The sequence below is a fragment of the Diutina rugosa genome, assembly GCF_008704595.1.
Source record: "Diutina rugosa strain CBS 613 chromosome Unknown scaffold9_size288278, whole genome shotgun sequence".
NCBI classification, from domain to species: domain Eukaryota; kingdom Fungi; phylum Ascomycota; class Pichiomycetes; order Serinales; family Debaryomycetaceae; genus Diutina; species Diutina rugosa.
The window spans coordinates 151,572-170,643 of NW_022995211.1; the positions used below are offsets into that span (position 1 = coordinate 151,572).

The 19,072-nt window shown below is 51.8% G+C and overlaps 7 protein-coding genes across 7 annotated transcripts; 3 read left to right on the forward strand and 4 right to left on the reverse strand. All coding sequences in view use genetic code 12, as the record gives it.

Annotated features, from left to right (window-relative positions):
- Positions 1-213: 213 nt before the first annotated feature.
- DIURU_005488 (M18 family aminopeptidase) lies at positions 214-1,737 on the reverse strand (the record flags this gene model as incomplete). The annotated part of the gene is made up of 1 exon (XM_034158475.1): positions 214-1,737. The coding sequence occupies one exon, from the start codon at positions 1,735-1,737 to the stop codon at positions 214-216; it is 1,524 nt and encodes a 507-aa protein (XP_034009717.1).
- A 636-nt stretch (positions 1,738-2,373) lies between these two features.
- On the reverse strand, positions 2,374-5,157 carry DIURU_005489 (uncharacterized protein; the record flags this gene model as incomplete). The annotated part of the gene is made up of 1 exon (XM_034158476.1): positions 2,374-5,157. The coding sequence occupies one exon, from the start codon at positions 5,155-5,157 to the stop codon at positions 2,374-2,376; it is 2,784 nt and encodes a 927-aa protein (XP_034009718.1).
- Positions 5,158-6,271: 1,114 nt separating this feature from the next.
- DIURU_005490 (pseudouridine-5'-phosphate glycosidase family protein) lies at positions 6,272-8,554 on the forward strand (the record flags this gene model as incomplete). Its single annotated transcript, XM_034158478.1, has 1 exon — positions 6,272-8,554. The coding sequence occupies one exon, from the start codon at positions 6,272-6,274 to the stop codon at positions 8,552-8,554; it is 2,283 nt and encodes a 760-aa protein (XP_034009719.1).
- Positions 8,555-12,379: 3,825 nt separating this feature from the next.
- DIURU_005491 (uncharacterized protein) lies at positions 12,380-13,264 on the forward strand (the record flags this gene model as incomplete). Its single annotated transcript, XM_034158479.1, has 1 exon — positions 12,380-13,264. The coding sequence occupies one exon, from the start codon at positions 12,380-12,382 to the stop codon at positions 13,262-13,264; it is 885 nt and encodes a 294-aa protein (XP_034009720.1).
- Positions 13,265-13,502: 238 nt separating this feature from the next.
- Positions 13,503-14,642, reverse strand: DIURU_005492 (uncharacterized protein; the record flags this gene model as incomplete). The annotated part of the gene is made up of 1 exon (XM_034158480.1): positions 13,503-14,642. The coding sequence occupies one exon, from the start codon at positions 14,640-14,642 to the stop codon at positions 13,503-13,505; it is 1,140 nt and encodes a 379-aa protein (XP_034009721.1).
- A 1,228-nt stretch (positions 14,643-15,870) lies between these two features.
- DIURU_005493 (uncharacterized protein) lies at positions 15,871-16,677 on the forward strand (the record flags this gene model as incomplete). Its single annotated transcript, XM_034158481.1, has 1 exon — positions 15,871-16,677. One exon carries the CDS (start codon positions 15,871-15,873, stop codon positions 16,675-16,677), a length of 807 nt encoding a protein of 268 aa, XP_034009722.1.
- A 32-nt stretch (positions 16,678-16,709) lies between these two features.
- Positions 16,710-18,410, reverse strand: DIURU_005494 (uncharacterized protein; the record flags this gene model as incomplete). The annotated part of the gene is made up of 1 exon (XM_034158482.1): positions 16,710-18,410. The coding sequence occupies one exon, from the start codon at positions 18,408-18,410 to the stop codon at positions 16,710-16,712; it is 1,701 nt and encodes a 566-aa protein (XP_034009723.1).
- Between the last annotated feature and the right edge of the window lie 662 nt (positions 18,411-19,072).

The following is a 19,072-nucleotide window of genomic DNA, read 5'->3' on the forward strand; positions in this document are numbered from 1 at the left end:
TCAATCAGATCTATTTTCGCTCGTAAGTTTATCGCAGTCGTAGACCTATACCAGTGCCTATAGAGCGACTACATACCAGGCCGTGAACTACTAATGGTGACCAATTCAAGGCCCCACTACAATGGCTGCAAATTGTCAATTACAACCAGTTCAAAGATGTTAATATTGTATCATCGTGTATCGTAAATCAATTTTAAAACTTTTCTACCTCGACTAGACCAACCCGTCGTAGTTGTCATAGGTTTCTCTCCAGCTTTGCCAGAACCCCTTGAAGAACTTCACGCCCAACCCGACATCCTTCAGCCCGAGAGTGGCTCTGATCAGGTGCATCGACAACTGAGGGATCCCCAAGTCAATGGTGCGGGCCCCGGTGTTCACCGAGATGTAAGGACCAATGGTACCGCCCAGTCTCGAGTCATTACGGATCTGGAAGTACTGCACTTCGTCGCCGTTCTTGCGGGCCAACTCCTCGACCAAGCTCACCCCGATCGAGTCCGTGGCCATGTTGCCGTTGGGGTCCAACGAGAGGGTGATCCCCTTGTTGGGCACGGGCTTGTGGCCTTCCAAATAGACTTCGTCGAAGTTGGGGTTGACCAAGTGGATGACGTCAGCGGAGAGCAAGATCAGGTTGGCGTAGGTGACGCGAAGAGTGTCTTCCACCAGTGACTCGTTGGCCAAGTAGGCGCTGACGACGCGAGTGACCACGGCTTCAAATAACCCACCTTGAGCCCCTTGGCGGGTTCTCGAGCCGATCTCTTCGTTGTCGTAAAGCGAAACAACTGAGAAACCGTCCGCTTGAAGCAACTTCTCGTGGTCGGCTTCAAGCAACGAGTTGAGTGCGGCAAACAGACACACGCGGTCGTCGACACGCGGGGCGTAGATGAATTCGTTGTCGAGGCCACCAATGGCACCCTTTTGCACGTCGTACAATTGGATATCCCATTGGACGATGTCGTTGACGCTGACGCCGCCCAACTTGGCGATGTACCGCAACAACTGGAGCGAGTGTTTGCCGTATAACGGCGCCTGCTTTTCTTCGTCCGTGGGGTCGTCCTTCTTGTGACCAAACCCGACGACCGGGATCGCTTGAGTTTCCTTATTAAACGGCCCTTGAGAAGGAGCGCCGAAGTGAGGCGCTAATGAGGGGATATGGCCAATGGGGTGGGGCGACGAGTCCACTAATTTGTGAGTGATCTTACCGTCCTTGCCCTTGACAAGGATACGACCGCCAATGGCTAAGTCCCGGTCCCACCACAACTCGGAAAGACCGCCGGAGTAAGGGGCAATCCCCAAAAGCTGGTAGCCGTCCTTATCAGCTTTAATCAGCTTCGGCTTTAACACCGTGGCCAACGAGTCGATGTGGCTGCCAATGAAGCCAACACCTCGTTCAGGCGACCACTGATTGCCCACGACAAACGCCGAGAGCAGCAGCCCCAGTCTCACGGTAAAGTACTTGCCGGGGCCGACATCGGACCACGAGTCTCTCTCGTCGAGGAACTTAAACCCTTTCGACTTCAATTGGTCGGCAAAGTGGTCGACCACGTGGTAGATGGTGGGGTTTTTGTAGGTGAAGTCGATGTACTTCTGGGCGTACTGGTGGAAGTATTTGTCGTCGTATTTGGAGTTGGTAGTGGGCTTCAGCAATTGCATCTGCTGGAGGAGCTGGTGGATGCCCCGTTCTCCTTGGTCGGCATACAATTGTATGAGTTTTTGTTTCAATTCGTCGTCGTTCAGCATTTGGTGGTTGGAGGTTAGAGCCGTGGGTGTCTGTGGCGCTTAATATACGCGGTGGCGCTACCATAGGAATAGATTATGCGCGCCACTGTGGGGGGTAACCGTCATACGGTAATTGTGGATGCCTCCGTCCCCTGGCACGGCACTGCTTATAATGTAGACAAAGCGGTGATGGAAGATTCTATGGGATCAATTGATCATATTGACTAAAAATCGATGAGTTTGAGATTATTTAATGAGATTTCTATGTAAATTTGATGTCATCGTTATTTTCGGGGTTTGGCGCGTTATCGCACGAACCCGAGCCAGTACGCCAATTTACTGAGAAGCATTATTCTAAATCAACTGGCCCTTGGGAAATCAATAACTGATTCTGTGAACGGTTTGTTCATCAACTTGAACCTTGAAGTGATTTTTAAGATCATCGTAAGATAGAGTAGTCATTCGAATATTGCCACTAGGTTCTCGCAGCGATATAAACATCACTCCGGCAAGAATGAGGAAAATTGGCTACTGCTACTGATCAACGCTTTGCCAATTTCGGAGCTGAGCAACGAAAGAGGTCTACAATTCAGTTCGTAGTGGATTAGTCATATAATTAATCAATGGCTGGAAACCGCTAAATACAAATAATAAGTCTTACCCCTTGTTCTTGCCGAACAACTTGCGCAACTTGCCCGAGAACTTCTTCTTGTCCCGCGCCAGCGACTGCGAGTCGCCCGTCAGCTGGCGGCGCCCGTCGTCCTGGGGGCGCAACAGCCCGAAGTTGACGTTCAGCACCAGCTCCTCCACCGGCGCCTCGGCTTGGTCGCGCACTGAGGGCAAGATGAAGGCGTTGGTGATGAAGCCGCCACGCTTCTTGGGCGGGGGGCCTTGTTGCGCCGGCGCCAGCAGCGCTAATGGCTGCGCCGCCGCCGCCGCCGCGGGCGCTCCTGCCAGGCCGGAGGTGAACGGCACCGGGCCGTCCTCGTCGTCGGAGTCGACGATGCGCAGTCTGAACCCGCCTGCCAGCGAAAGCGCCGACACGTCCGTTTGAGTGGCGGGGGCGGCGCCGCCGCCGTTGTTGTTGCCACGGAGAGTGAGGCGCTTGGAAGCGCGCTGGTCTTGCGCGTTGACTGCCGCCGGTGCTGCTGAGGGTTGCGGCCCCGGGGCGCCACCAGCGCCGTTGGCTTGGTAAGTGGGGTGAGGTTGTTGTTGCTGCGCTTGACCGTTGCTGGGGTTGCCGCGGAGGGTGGCGCTGCCGCCCTGTTCTCCCAGGTCTCTCAGCTCCTTCAGGTACAGCGACTTACGCACGGGCGCAAACTGACTCATGGGACGCGCCTGCGCCTTGGCGTAGAGCTGTTGCGCCTTGATCTTCAGCGGCAGCTGGTACCCCGGCTGGAGCGCCGGGTGGGGCGCAATCGGCGCCACGTACGCCTGCTGCTGCTGCTGTTGCTGGTGCGACGGCATCCCGTGGGTCAGCTGGCGCAAGCTGCGGTTGCTCATCTTCGTTTGCTGGGGCGCCGCGTACGATTGGGGGCGATGGCGCTGGCCTGGTTGCCCTTGTTGCTGCTGTAAGTGCGCCGTGTGCGGGTCCTGCTGGCGCAACGTGGTGAGCTGGCGCCGCTCCGCCGCCAGCGGCGGCTGGGGCGACCGCGACGGCAGCCGCTCCTGTAGGCGGTGCGGATCCAAGCCGTCGCTCAAGTCGGACTGCGACAACTTCATATTCAAGCGGGTGTTCTCGGCGGTCTCAAGTGACAAGTACGCCAGCTGTGCCGCCAGCGCCCGCGGGCCCAGCGCCTGCGACCCAAGCGTGTACAGCGAGTTCAGGTTCTTGAGCGCCAGCTTCATCGGCTTGCGCGGCTCGCCCAGGTCGACCAGGCGAAGCAGCAGTCTCAGCGAGCCGCCGGTGGCGGCGCCAGTGGCGCCAGGGACGCCTAGTTGACGGATATCGTCGACTTCAGCGGGGGTGCCGGGGATCGTGACCAGCAGCGTCAGCAGTGTCTGCAGTGGCTGCTGCGCAAACGCCGGGCGCAACAGCTTGGCGAGCCCCTCGGGCTCGGGCGCGTGCGCCGTTTCCCGCAAGGACTCCTCAGAAACGACTTCCGGGTGGTCGTCGTGATCGACGCTCGGTTCGGGGAACACGTCGATGCTGGGGACGTTAGCCGCTGCCGGCACCGGAATCACTTGCGGCGCCGGGATCACTTCGACGTGGCGCGTCTCCGTTATGATCTCTTCTTCGGGTGAGTCGGGAACGGTAGTGTCGTAGTCGAAGGTCACGTCGGCCTGAGAGAGCTCCGGTGCACGCGGCGCCACCACAGCCGCCGCAGCAGTAGTAGTAGCAGCGGCTTCGTCGTCCTCTTCATCTTCTTCAAGGAACAGCTCCAATACTTCCTCGCGGTGGAGGCGCTGCAGTTTAAGCTGGTCGTACTCCCTTTGCGCCGCTTCGATCTGTCGCTGAAGCTCCTTTTCGTGTTCTACTTGCTGGCGGATCTGGGCAAGCTTGCGCTCGCTGTCGCTGACGGTGGGCGTAGGCGTCGTCGGTTCTTCCACGGCGCGCGGCGACGGCGTTGGCGCAACTTGCAGCGCCCCCTTCTTAAGCGTTCTGCCAGCAGTAGTGGTGGTAGTAGTGGTGGTGGTAGCGGCGCCAGCCTTGCGCGCCGGCGCTGACGTTCTGTTGGGAGTGGTAGTGGTAGTGGTGTGGGGCGGCGGCACCGGCGCCAGTTGACGCTTGGCAGCGTTGGCACCAGGTCTAGCGCCCGCTGGAGCGCCCGCCTTCAGTGGCTGCCGCTGCGGCAGCTTAGTGTTCAGCATACTGGGGCTGCGGGTCACCTTATAGTTCACATAGCTCAACGACGTGAGCGACAGCGCCCGCAGCGACGGCTTGCGCGGGGCGCCCTGGATCAGGTTCAGTCTCAGCAAGTTCATGTTAGCTCTGATGGAGTTTGAGCGCTCAATTTGCAGTTTCAACAGCGATTCAGGCACTTCCACCACTTTCACACCGGTGGTGGTGGGGATGTACCGCTTAACCATCTTCACTGGCGCCGGCGCGGGCGCCGCCGAAAGCGACAAGTCCTTCATCAGCTCGCGGTTCTGACTCCATACCTCGTCGTCGTCGTCAACGTCGTATACAAGGGTAGTGTCTGAGGGAACGTCCAGTTGGGCTGGGCCCAGGGTGAACCCTTTGAAGCGGGGGTCGCCCAGGGTGACGCTGGTGCGTCGGCCAAGGAGCAGGCCGTTCAGCAGTTTCGGCGCCACCTGGCGCGGTTGTGACAGCAGCGGCGCCGGTGCCAGCGCCAGTGCCGGCGGCGACTTGGCCTTACCGATGGTCCGCGCCGCCGCCCGGGCGCTCAGATTGGCCTGGGGCGTGTTCGGCGGGGGCTGGGCGGCGACACCCGTGTAGGCGGTGTCGTTGGCGTAGCGGATGCGCCGACGATTCAACATGGGGAGAGGCTACGACAGCAATTTCGGCGCCTTGACAATTTGTTAGCGTGCGCGTGGTGGTGGTGGGGGGGTGACGCGCTACCATGCGGTGCAGGAGACACATATGAGGCGATGTCAAAATTGGACCACCACGGCGAATTAGGGTTTCGAGGGTATTCATGAAATAGTGGCGGATATTACAGCTAGTTAAGCAATACAGTTTGTCAGATCAAAGGGCTTAATCGTTATACCGTTGGGTAATTAAAGTTGGATAATTGCCACGTGACTCGCATAGGCAGTTTGTTTTTCATACTCGCATCGAGCAAGCCGAGCTGGCGCCAGCACCGCCAGGCTAATGGCAACAATAGCGCGTCCGGGGCGACAATAGCCCCACGTGAAAAGTAGGCCTAATCCAAAAAATATGGCGTTGCGAGTACTTGCCAGTGTTATTTAAAAGCTTTGAGATGATATTTTATCGAAAAATCTCGAGAACAGCCTCTCTATTCGCGAGGATTTCAGCAACCGTGTCTCCGGGTCCCGCATTGCTTTTTGCGTGTCTCACCCGCGCCACGACATCATGAATGGCCCGGGATCAGCAAGGGAGAGCGAGGGGTCTAGGGAGGTTTCCGAGAGTGTCCGAAACATGAGAGCAGTAAGTGTAGCCGATGATAATTACTAGCCATTCCAGGTGAATAGACTTCAAGTTTTTTTAATCTCTTTTTGGTAGTGATTTGTTGGTGGAGTAATATACTCAATGAGGCAACAAAAGCCCCCTCGACGCCTGCTGGACGTATTAATTACCGTGAAGCTGTTCTCAGCCGTTCACTCAACTGGTTGGAGGTACCTTGGATTATCACGTCGCCGATTGTGTAATTTACATTGGTGAACGTGTTGCTGTTTGTGGGGGTGCTCGTAAATTGACCCCCTTTGAACCCTAAATGGCCATCAATGACTAATACCCCAAGCTCAGCCCGCAAATCACTACATGTTTTCCTCTAACAACATTAACCCTGCAATGAAGTCCTTTAATTATCTCTTCTAACAAAATCCCTTCCTATTCTTGTCTGTTTTGCCCATCTTTGCCCTGTTCCCGTCACGAGTGCTGTTCTCGTTCAGCCGCTCAGGTTCGCGGCGCATGTTCAGTGGGTTACGAAGAGTGGCCGTGAGACGTTTGGCGTCGGTCCCGCAAGTCAGCGCCGAAGTCGCCGATGCCCTTGGCTCCCAAAGGCCCGTGGTGTCGTTAGAGTCCACCATCATCACCCACGGGCTCCCCTACCCGCAAAACGTGGAGATGGCCAAAACGGTCGAGCAAATCGTCAGAGACCACGGCGCCGTCCCTGCCACCTGTGCTTTCATCAACGGGGTTCCCAAAGTGGGGCTTACTCCGCAAGACCTCGAGCAGTTAGCCGAGCAGGCGCAATTGGGCAAGGTGGCCAAAGTGAGCCGCCGCGACATCGGTGCCGTGATGGCGTCTAAAGCGTACGGCGGCACCACCATCGCTCTGACGATGATCCTCAGTGATCGTGCTGGCATCTCTGTGTTTGCTACTGGTGGTCTTGGTGGCGTTCACCGCGGAGCTTCAGAGACTTTCGATATCAGTGCTGACCTCACCGAGCTCGGGCGCACCCCTGTGTCGGTGGTGTGTCTGGGTCCTAAACTGATCTTGGATATCGGGTTAACCATGGAGTACTTGGAGACTCAAGGGGTGATGGTATCCACTTATAATGACGACGGTGCTCAAAGAGACGTCCCCGGGTTCTACTGCCGCCAGCTGGGAGTAAAACTGCCCTACGTATTTGATTCGTTTACCCACGCTGCTGAGATCATTAGAAACCAACGCTCGCTCGATTTGAGAACAGGTAACGTGTTCTGCATTCCTCCGCCTAAGGAGATTGCGTTGGACCCTCAGTTCATCGACGCGATCATCGACGACGCAAACCACAAGGCCAAAGTACAGGGGATCAAGGGTAAGGACACCACCCCGTTCCTCTTAGCCGAGATTGCGCGTGCCACCGACGGCCGCTCGGTGCTGTGCAACGTCCAGTTTGTCTATAACAACGCCCGCGCTGCCTCCAAGATCGCCGCCGCGTTGCACCCGACGCCGCTAGTGACCCAGCAGCCGCAGTTTAATATCACAAACCACGCATATGTCTCTCAATCTCCCCCGTCCCCCGAAACCGAGCCCGAGTGGGTACCGAAACCGTTTGGTTTGGCTCCTAAAGCCACAGTAATGGTAGTGGGGTCGCTCGCTTTGGATACCATCACTACCATGGCCAATCCCGTGCTCGGGGACTCTAATCCTGGCCAGGTGACGTCACTGGTGGGGGGAGTAGGCCACAACATCGCCGTCAACGCCCACCATAGCTTGACGCTGCCGTTTGTCAGCGGAGCTCTGGCAGCGGTGGGCTCAGCGGGGCTTGTCTCTATTGTCGGTACTGATGCCGCTGGCGACCGCATTTTGAATACCATAAAGCAGGCCGACACAATCGATACTTCGGGTATCCACGCCTCATCCTCGGTGGCCACGGCTCAGTATGTCGCCCACCACGACGCCGACGGCGAACTTATCATTGCCTGTGCCGATATGCTGGCGATTGAGCTGGACTTCTCTCCCCAGATCGCGCAGTCGCTTACTAAAGCCGAGCCCCAGGTGGTAGTAACTGACTGTAATCTCAGTCCGCAAGTGTTACCTCAGGTAATTCGCCAGGCCAAATCACTCCACAGTATCACCGTGGTTGACCCTACTCTGCATGCCAAAGCAGCTCGCGTGGGTGCTATCGAGACCGGAGTGTTCCCTCACCATCAGGTGGACTTGATCACCCCAACTACCGCAGAGTTGCTGACCATTTACCAAGCGTTTGATACCCAGGGGAAGTTTGATGACTACGACCACTGGTTCCCCGTGTTGGATAAGCTTGGCGCCAACCATATCATGAGAGAACGCCTACAAAGGGCCCATCCGGTGTTGGCTCAATTACTTGAGGATGGCACCCTCCAGCAACTGTTCCATCTTTTGCCGTACCTTCCCTTTCAATTGGTGAAGCTAGGCCCCTCGGGAGTAGTCGCGGTGCTGATTAGTACCGCGATTGAGGACTACCGGTCGCTACCCACAACCTCAACCTTCCGTCCCGAAGTAATTGTGACCTCGAATGATTCCGGCCCAGGGATCGTCGTTAAGTACTGGTCTGTCCCGAAAGAGAACCGCGAAATTGAGGTGGAGAACGTTACCGGCGCGGGCGATGCGTTTGTGGGGTTTCTTCTGGCGACGTTGGCCCACTCAAACTGGCTCACCCTGGAGATTCCTCTGGTCGAAGCCGAATGGCATCAGTGGGAATGCATCTACAAGGCGCAGCTTGCCAGTGGTCTCACCCTTCAAAGTCCCAGCTCCACCACGGCCGCATTAGCCGCCATCCACTAATTGCATATAATTATCAAATCGAACGGATTACTATCTAATCTATTGGAAATGACGTTTAGGATAATTTATTTACCTCGTTCTCCTCTATTCCCCTACATGAAAGACAATCTTCAAAAGTAACTCCAGTACTTATACCTAAACTAAAATTTTTATTTCAGGTCGAACTGACCATCACAATGATTTCTTAGCGGCCCAACAGTAGTTGTCTTGATAGATCTCTCACGCTTCCATAAGATACAAGCGATTGTCTGTGCTCCAACAATGAGGCACTGAGTACACTTCGAATTCAATTGAACGAACGATTTAAAATGCACCTGCTAGACATTCCACATCCTAACGCATAATTTCCTCGGATTAAGGCTATAGTTGATGACACTAGTCGGAATGTCAATTATATCCTGCATTTGCATATTAATCCTGCATATAGTGAGGGAAAAACTTTTTTATTTTCGAAAACTTATTTTAAATTTCTTTTTGGGAATTTTTGATCCTCCAAATTTAACTTCATCTTACTACTACACACAGATTTGGACCGTGCAGATCAGGATAAAAGGTGTGGTGAAACACCTCGTCTATCTTGATGCTTGTATGTAGGCGCAGCGTGAGAGATGGAGAGAAGTGAATAAGCTTATAAAAATGAATCCAGAGTCACCAACTTATTAGACTCAACACTACTGTAGTATGTATATACGTTCATCTGGTTTGGTAAGTTCCCCAGTGGCTACCACAACTACAGACACATCTATCGTGTTTGTAAAGTTTCCTGCCTGCACACAAGAGCACATGATATATGTGACCTTCCGACCAGGTGGTTACACCGCGTATATTTCATTTAAGAGACAGTTAACAACCTCACCGTTATGTATATGGTTCAAATGGTGTTTGTGACAACAAAGATTTTCCCGTTTTTATACGAAAAAACTAAAAAGTGTGCTATAAAATCAGGAAAAATGACTAAAATCAAACTGGATACTCCATAAAATTCTTTGGCATTGGAAGTATAGTTGAGGTGATTTTGGGAGAGTTGACGTCAAAATTGGCATCTCTATGTGAGTTTACAGGTGGATAAAAAAACTTTTTTTTTTTGACAATTCTTTTCTTTTTTTTTTTTTTTTTGCTCAATTCTGAGTTTGTTGCGTATTCTATTGCATCTAGTGAGCATTGGAATTTACTTGTGATATTTGTTAAAGCGATGAGAGAGGTGTTACACCTCGTCTATGGTCAATGCCTGTACGCAGGTGCATGATAGAATATGCGGGACAACACAAGCTGAGCTTTATCACGCACTTAGAGAGCAATCAGCACGTATTTTTAATCACCTTTGTAATCTTTGAGTATTTCTATTCGATTTTGTGGGTTTAAGTAGATATCGACACCAATTCTGATGCAGATATCAGGCTTTGAAGTTTGAGATTCTGCATACAAGCACTGCATGTACATATCATTCATGAGTTTTCATCAGGATTTTCGTGACGTATATGACACTCCAAAACAGAATGGGTTACACCACTGTAATGTATAAGGTACAAATAGTATTCACATTAGCAAATGGGATTTTTCTGAATTTTCTGCTGAAAATCTTCAAAATGTGATATAAAATCAGAAAAAATTGGTACACACTTCTCGTTTGCTTCATAAAATTCTTTGGCCTCAGAAGTATTGTAGATAAATATCTGGGAATGTTAACGTTCAATCTGAAGAAGTTTTGAAGTAATTTCGGCAATTTCATGAATTGAAATCAAGAGAGGATCAGTAAGCAACTCTTGTTTGCTTTGTGACTATTGTTGGCATCTGAGCCTTTGCCTATGTGAATTTGGGCAAGTTAATAAGAGATTTGGCGTGGTTGGAGCAAAGCACTCTACTTGCACCACCTGCAGAACGGTTATGTGTATGCAGTACACTTGATAATTATGGTACTACCAGTGGCAAACCGTGAGTGGGTCAAGTTTGTCACCACCATCACAATTTCATTACGCTATACCGCTAACTGCACGATTGCTATGGAGCCAAATTGGATACTGAGGTACTTGTTAAAATTCCATGTACGGTTTTGAATGCATCCTGCATGTAGAGGAGGACTTTTCAAGACAAGCATTCACCATTGGAAAGACAAGTTGAGTGAGTTCTGAATCTAAATTTATGTTCCGCACGGTTCAAATATATGTGTGATAGATATCAGAAGATGTTTCAGACAAAAAAAAAGTTGTCTTCAAAAAAACTTGAAAAGAAAATTTGAAATAATTTTAGACGAGTGGCTTGTACCTTATACGCAGGAGTTGACGAGAGGCGCGTGACGTTATATGCAGGACATATGTGGGTTGTGAGATCATACTAAACTCAAAAATGTTACCACTTTGCTTTCACCCCACTGAGATGCTATCAACAACAGCAATATGATGGATTCAATAGATTACCGAGGTAATAAATTTGTCTACAAATGTCTCCCGCACTTGTGAGTAATCGTTGAGACCTCCAGACAATAAAAAGAAAACGAAAAGACGAAATGAAGAAACGGGTATTTGGACTGTGGATCTTGGGAAAGGTTCCAGAAGCCGTCTTGCCGAACATCAGTTGATGGTCTAGAACTCCCGCCATAGTTTGCTGACAACAACGTTATCGCATGAAAGTGACGAGAAGGGATGAGTCGTGAATCGAGTGGGTATGTGATAGACGATTCTACAAGATCGCTGCTCATGCCAAGTTTGAATGTTCGATAAATAAACCAGACTTGGCGTCTGAACTAGCTCAGCGAAAATGGTGAATTCGACTTTGGGATAGCAGTGTTGCGTATGGCTTTTTGCGGTAATCGTAAAAGAGTTAGCGCTTTTTGAATGCTGTTCAGTCAAGTCAATACCACCTCTGAGCGCCACCACTGAACTTTGTGACAGCAATTTCACAACCGTGCAGTACTTTATAAACATCATTATCGTCCATCCGACCTCTCTGATGTGATGAACAGCACCAATAGCTAACAAAGTTTTCCTTGGTGGAGGCACATGAGATCCTACTTGATCCTATCTCCGTTGATCATAATACCTACAAAGCTTCTCAATTGTATTCCGCAAGTTTTTTATTTGTGTTGGGGAATCGCTTTACCGTACCCCACGTGACTAGTGTGTTTAGGGCACTATCACATTCGGTTGTTAGAAAAGGATATCAGGAGCCCGGTGAGGGGTATTCTGCATACAGACATTTCGGCTGTACTACACTAGGGAGTCAGCAAACTATTCTAGTCACCTTTTATATTGTCAATTTTATTCCCTTTTAACTAAGCTCAGCTTAACTTATCTCGTAAGAGAAACCCCTCAGATATTACCCTGATATCATTATGTCCAGAGATACCTCCAGGACTAACCAGTTCAATCATCTACTGGACAGCAGAGCTGGGTCTCCGTCATTACCCCCCGCGGAGACGGTTTCCCAACAATTTGTGTTCCTAACATTCCATGACTTGTCGAATGTCTATCATTCTCTATTTATTTCATAACACTAGTACAATGTCTAATTTCACATCGAAGACATTGGTGGGCTCCTAGTTTTTTCTTCGATTCGTAACGAAAATACACCCTGGTTTTCGTGAGGAGGCGCAGCCGATGGATTTATCGCTTTACTAACTCCGGGTATCTCTATCAGGTTTGTAGCGTGTTCAAGTACCATAACACAAAGCCACCTCTGCTTCATACCATCTACCACTACTAATAAGGCGGTCTGTTCACTTGTCTTCTTTCTAAGTTACTTTTGGCCCGATCGGGTATGGCATATCGCGGCTGATATCTCAGCCTCACATTCCGTTGACGTAGCAGCAATCATACTGCCCAACCCATCATGGTGAAAGTGGCGCTCATCGGGGCGTCGGGGATCTTGGGTCCGCCGGTGATCGAGGCGGCCGTGCTGGACACGTTTGCTGCCCGGATCACCTACCCCATTAAAGTGGTGTCTCGCTTCGTTCGCGAGAGCAATCATCGTGTTCAGTTTATTACGGGGGACTTTACCCTGAATCCCAGGGCCATCGCTAAGGAAATCAGTGAATGTGACGTGATTGTCGCCTTGACTCGCTCCTACCTCAACGTGCTCTGTCTGCTTAGCGAGATTGTGTTGATGGTGAGACCAAAACTATACATCCCCCCTCTGTATGGACCTGAAACACTGAAGGTGGAACTGTACGCCCCTGGCTTTGGCGAACTGCTAAATAAGCATATGCTGACTTTGAGACGCCAGGGAATCCTGGTAGTGGAGATTTGCGTGTCGTTAATGGCAGTGCCCAATCTGTTCTTGTACAACTGGGTAAGGTGCGTGGGCATCGACACGAAGATGAAGACGTTGGTACAACGTGGCCTGATTGATACACAAGTGTCAGTGACCACCCTAAACGATGTCGCCCGCGTGATCGTAGCGGTAGCGACGTATCCTGCTCCTGACCAGTTGCCGCCAGTGATCCTTGTGGAACTGGAAAAGATCCTGCTACGACACATCATTAAGAGGTACCAGCACACTCACAACTGTCGGTTGACGGTGACCAGCTACTACACGAAGGAAAAAGCCCTCGAGCAGTTCGTTGATTTATGGAGCAATGGATTCTCTATGGCCAGTACTCCTCTCTACATTCAAGCCATTGCTAGTCAAGGTCCCGACAAGGGTCTCTGCTTCATTCATACCCACAATGAACTTCTTAATCCACAACAACAAGTGTGGAAATGGGAAAGGTTTTAGTAGAAGGATGTTGCGAGCATATTACGTTCTATTTGAGGAACACTTGTTGATAGTTGTGCGATATCATCTCCTTCAGATAAAGCTGCCAGACCACTTATACAGTTGATAATCCCACCTCGAGTGGAGCAATGTAGACAAACTGTTCTACTGTGATACTTTGCAAAAGCTGTTTATTGTCGCCATAGGCTCATAATAAAGAATCGCTGTGGCAGCCGGTTTATATTTCAAGGGAAATCTTCTAGATGGCGACGATGTTCTCCTCGTCGGTGTAGTTGACATCAGAAATCAAAACCTGGTTTTCGTCATGGTTGACGGTGATGTAAGCGTTGCGCAAAAACGTTTGCCCAAGCGTCTGGGGATCTGGCCATTGCTTGCCCTGGATACCGAAAAGACATCTGCCGGTAAACTTGCCGTCGTCATCGTACTCACGGACAGCTAAGTCGTTGTAACTGGCCTTTATTTGGACGTCGCCAAACCAGAACGACACATACTTATCATCAGGCTGGTCACAGGTGATGACATAGTGGTTGACGTCGATACTGACCCCAGGCACCTTCAACGCATCGATGGTGTCGAAGGGGACGTAGGACAAGGTGGTGCCGGTGTCCAACACCACTTCGAGCTCAGGGGCCTCGCCGCCATTATCGTCAGTGAACTTAGAGACGGTGACCGAGTCGTACTGGGAGTCGACGTCGGTGGTGTTGGGGGTGATGGTGGCAACTGGACCCTTCACCTTAGCAAGATCACGCCCACCGAACACGACGGAGCCCGTGGTGGCGTTGGTCTTGTTGAGGAAGTATGAGTACGAGTTGGAGCCGATCAACCCGTCATCCTTCAACTTCTGGGTGAAGTTGGGGTAGCTGACGTTGTTGTGCTTGTACAGCGCCTCGAGGTCTTCCTTGCCGACCCCGAGGATGCCACCATATTCATAGCCCCCAATTTCAACTTCGTTGGCCAAGGCCCATTGCAAGTCCTTAACTTCGACGCCGTTCTCGAGCCACACCGACGAGGTACCGTACTCACCCTTCACGTACGACGAGTCACTGTAGAAAATGTCGAACTCCTGGCCGTTCTTGGTGAACCCATTTTTGTTCTTCAACTTGGAAGCGTCAACCCACAAGTCTGAAGAGCCAGTGTCAAACGCAAACCCCAATTTTTGGTCTTTGTCGATGATCCCCAAGTTAATCACAAATTCTCCTCTGTCAACGAAAAGCTTCAGACTTTGGGAACCATCTCTTTTAGAAGTAGGGGCAAAAGTTTGCACCAACTCCTTTTTGGGGTGTTGTTCCAAAGTGTAAGAGAGCGGCTTGGGAGCTTGGTCTCTCACCACCAACGCGGCGGCAAGAGAGACCATGAACGGGTAGAGAAAGAAAACCATGATTAATTGATTAATGAGGAGACAAAACACCGCCTTTTATATTCCGTTTAGGGGAGCCTTTCCCGGTTACAAAGGCCCCGACAATGGCCCGTGGTGTGGGCCGTTGGGTATTAGTGTGGCGTTGGGCACTTTTGTGGCTGGCGACCGTTCTATTCTTAGGCTTATTGGGCCTATCGTCTTGCAGTAGCCCTATTGTCTCAATTTAGTCCGCACGTTCATGTGGCACATAGTAAGCGACGACGAAGCGACCATTGACAACCCCTGCATGTGTGGGCTGCTTTAGTGGCCTCTAACGAGAGTACTCTTGTCTGATTTGTCTTTCAGTGGTGCCTGTCACTTTTGGCGAGTGTCTGCGTAGTGTAAGGGGTCTTGACACTAGACAAACTGTCGACACACTTAGACCCCGTAAACCGCTCCCATATGGCGCGGCACGCCATCGGAGCTTTCGGACCGAAACCCTATCGATGAAATGGAGTACCACGGCAAAATTTCATTTACGGCGAAAATTATTCCCCTATATCAGTATGTGGTAATATTTTGCTCGGTAATAAATATGTGGCACGCAACGTGTCGCGCGTTGGGATCAGGTAGACACGGAGGGGCAGTCCGTGCAAGCCATTGTTCGACTAATATGAGGTGACGTCAGAAGATATTGTAGAGCGAATGCAGAAATTGTTGGCAACTTCACGTGAATCAGAATTGGTAGTGGTTAAATCCCGGCGTGAAAATTTAGACTCTGAATAGAGACTAAACCTAAGTCATCGTGAGATAGGTAATGGCAAATGCTACATGATGATGACTGTGATTTTGAACGTGGAAACTTGTTATTTGGAGGGTAGCACCAGCTTATGATGGTTCCCAAGCGTAGCACGGTGCTCACGGAACCGATGAGAAGTGGAACCTCTCCAAATCGACTGACAATTAATTATCCACTGAAATGCATCAAGGCAAGAGAAAGAATAGTAAATTCGAATCAATTGACTCAATGCTCCCAAAGGTCAAACACTTAACTCACTCTTTTCAGATTGAGGCCAAGTTGATTACTTACTAGTACAAATAACAGCCTTACAATCACAATTGAATGGTCTCAATGATCCGTAATATCAAAAGAAACAACTTTTGAACATAAACTTCAAAATTCTCAATTTCTCTCATAGTGGTTCGATTTGTCTCCGGGAGCGATCGGGATCGGGGTTTTGTGGGACCCGCACCGCACCAGACCCCATAAATGTTCAGATACCTTGCCACCAGAGCCGCCCCCCGGGTTGCCATCCGCAGCGCCGTGCGGGCTCCGCGAGTGTCGATGCGTGCCTTCGCCGCCATCGGTCTTGTTGGTGCTGCCGGCTTCTCGATTGCCTCGGCAATGCCGTGGAAGCCGATCGCCAACGAAGGCCAGGCGATTGAGGTCGACCTGGCGATCGACCCTTTCCCCTTGGAGATGAAGAAAAACGACTTCTTGAAGACCGACTGGGTGCTTGTCGGTACCGGGGTGCGTACGGTGACGTTCGTCAGCTTCAAAGTGTACGGTGTAGGCATCTACGTGGCCAAGGAAGACTTGCCTAAGGCCAAGCAATTGTTGCAAGGCGTCAACATCGACACGTTGTTGGACCCGGTAGCCAACGTGGGTGTGATCGACAAGTTGTTGGACGGCGGCGTTAAGTTTATGGTGAGATTCTCGCCCGTGCGTAACACCGACTTCAACCACTTGAAGGACGGCTACATCAAGCTGATCTTGGCCAACCCTAAGGCGAAGGAAGTGCGTGAACCGATTAACCGTGGGTTGGACGAATTGAGACTGGTGTTCCAGCTGTACCGTGGGGCCGTTCCCAAGAATCACGTGTTGTACTTACAACAAGGGCCCCAGGGCCAATTGGACTTCACCTACCAAAACACCAAGGACAACACCACCCGCCACATGGGCACGGTGGCCGAGCCTCAGGTGCTGAAGGTGTTGTTGCTGTCGTACATGCTGGGGGCGAAGCCGCTTTCGGTGCCGTTGCAACAGTCGGTGGCTGCCGGGCTTGCCACTTTGTAAGTAGAGTTCTAGATTCGTGTATATTTTTAAGTCTAAGCAGAAGCAGTAGCAGTAGGCTGAGCGTGCGTGGTCGACGTCTTTTGTTCAAGCTTGTAAGGCAAGCACCCGAAGCGGTCCAAGATGCGCTCGATACCGTCCATCCCCTTGACCACCTGGTGGAACTCGGGCCCGTAGGAGATACGCACGTAGTGGTACCAGATGATGTCATCGATACGCAGCAAGTTTTGCGGGTTGATCAAGAAGAAGAAACCGGGCACAACGATGACCTTTTCGTGCAAGCACTCGTGGAAAAACCCGAGACAGTTGGACAACTTGCCCGGCAAGTGGGCCAAGTTGAGCCACATGTAGAAGGTGGAGTTGGGGGTCTTGGTGCTGTTATTGCCTTGGTCGAAGGGGAAGCCCATCTTGGTGAGGCGACCGACAATGTAGTCCCGCTTCATCTTAAAGTGCACCTGCAACGCCTTCATCTCTTCCTTGACGAGATCCGGCTTCAAGAAGTCGACACACGTGTATTGGAAGGGGGCGTTCAGCCCCCCGTCGAGGTACGACCCCGAACTCGACAAGTTGAGGATGTACTCCTCGGGGCCCACCACCCAGCAGATACGCCACCCGGGCAACCGGAACGCCTTGGTGAACCCGTTGATGATGAGCACAGGGTCCTTGTTGACGTCCTCGACGAACTCCGCCGACGAGATCGACGAGCCAGTGCACCCTTCGTCGTAGAAGTAGTAGTTGTAGAACTCGTCCATGATCAAAAGACACTTTTCCCGGCACATGTTGTGCAAAGTTTGAAGCTGTTCTCTCAGCATCGATCTTCCGGTGGGGTTACGCGGGTTCAGGGTGAGCAACGCCTGGACCCCACGGTCCATTTCCCGCTTGATAAGGTCCAAGTGCACCTGGTAGTTGTCCGATTCAGAAAGAGGCACGGGGATGGGCAAGAAGTTCTTGAAAAGCGACAACATTTCCGCGTAGGCAGTGTAGTCGGGCAAGAAGAACGAGAGGTAGCAGTCGGAGATGATCGAGGCGATTCTCGTGAGCCCCGCTCTCCCACCAGGGACAATACACACGTTCTTCCACGTGTATTTGCTCGCCTTATCCTTACGGTAGGTCTCGTTGTACAAATTGGCCACCGCTTCCCGCAACAGCTTCACCCCCGCAGTAGGGGCGTATTCGTTCGCCAGCACCGGCACCGGGATCAGCTTGGGACGAGGGAACGAACCAGGGATGGTGTCGCCGTGTTCGGGGGCACCTTGACCCATATTGGCCCAGGCCGGGTCCTCGGGGTCAAACCCGTACTCGGTAGCGCGCTCAGTACACCACAACACACCGGTAGACAGCTGCTTAGTGTTCATAGCGGGCAGGAACTGGTGGGGGTTGAACTTGGGCTTGGGCACGGGCACGGGCGACAGCTCACGCCCGTGTTCCAGCACGGAAAGGCGGCGCAACCACTTGTTCTGGCGCTCGGCCTGCGACCCCTGGGGCGGCTGGCCCTGCTGCTGGTCCTTAACATCAGGCTGGCGGGACGACAGTCTCAGCTGGGACTGGCCCCGGTACCATTGCTGGCGTTCGCGTTCGTTTTGGGGAGTTTCGATGTACAAGTTGTCCAACAATTGCAGCGCCAGGCGTCTCAACGACGGGGGCAACAGTTCTTCGAGGTTACGGAACTCGTTGAACAGTTCCTGCAGCGGGTTTGACGGCGGTTTGGCGGGCAGATCTCGGTAGGGAGTCGACATTTTGGCGGGCTGGTTTGGGGTCGATCGCGTTCGCAAGCAGTCGCGGGGTTACTTATATCGGGGCCTCCCGTCCGCGAGATCCGCTGATTAGTCACGACGTTTTTGAGGCTTAGACGGGCGACTGAGGGAATTAATGGGAGCGATGGCACCACAGACGCTGGCAATTGATAGATAAGAGAGAGAATTTAGGCCAGTAGACGGCGTAATACGTGTTTTGTAGTGGAGGCAATGGCAATTGATGGTGCGAGTTATGAGTCACTATAATATTTGTTCGCAACTGCCTAATTGTTGCTAGTGATAACGGCGACGGTGTGGTAGTGTGCTGGCCTAGTAACTAGCGGAGATAGGCGTATGTATGGGGAGAGGGACACGCTACTAACGCGGGGGGGGGCGGTGTGAAATTTCGGCGATGCCTGGGGACTCTGGGCCGAATGGAAACAATCGGAATTCTGGCTGGTGACAGGGGCGGGGCTCATAACTGTGGTATCATTCACCAGTGGGGGACGCTTCCATTGAGAAGATACCTCGATAGAGACAAAAACAACAGAAAGGAAGAAGAGATGATTCTGCCCGGGCTCGATCCGGGGACCTCATGCGTGTGAAGCATGCGTCATAACCAACTAGACTACAGAACCGCCCATGGCTACTCCCAGCCTGGCCCG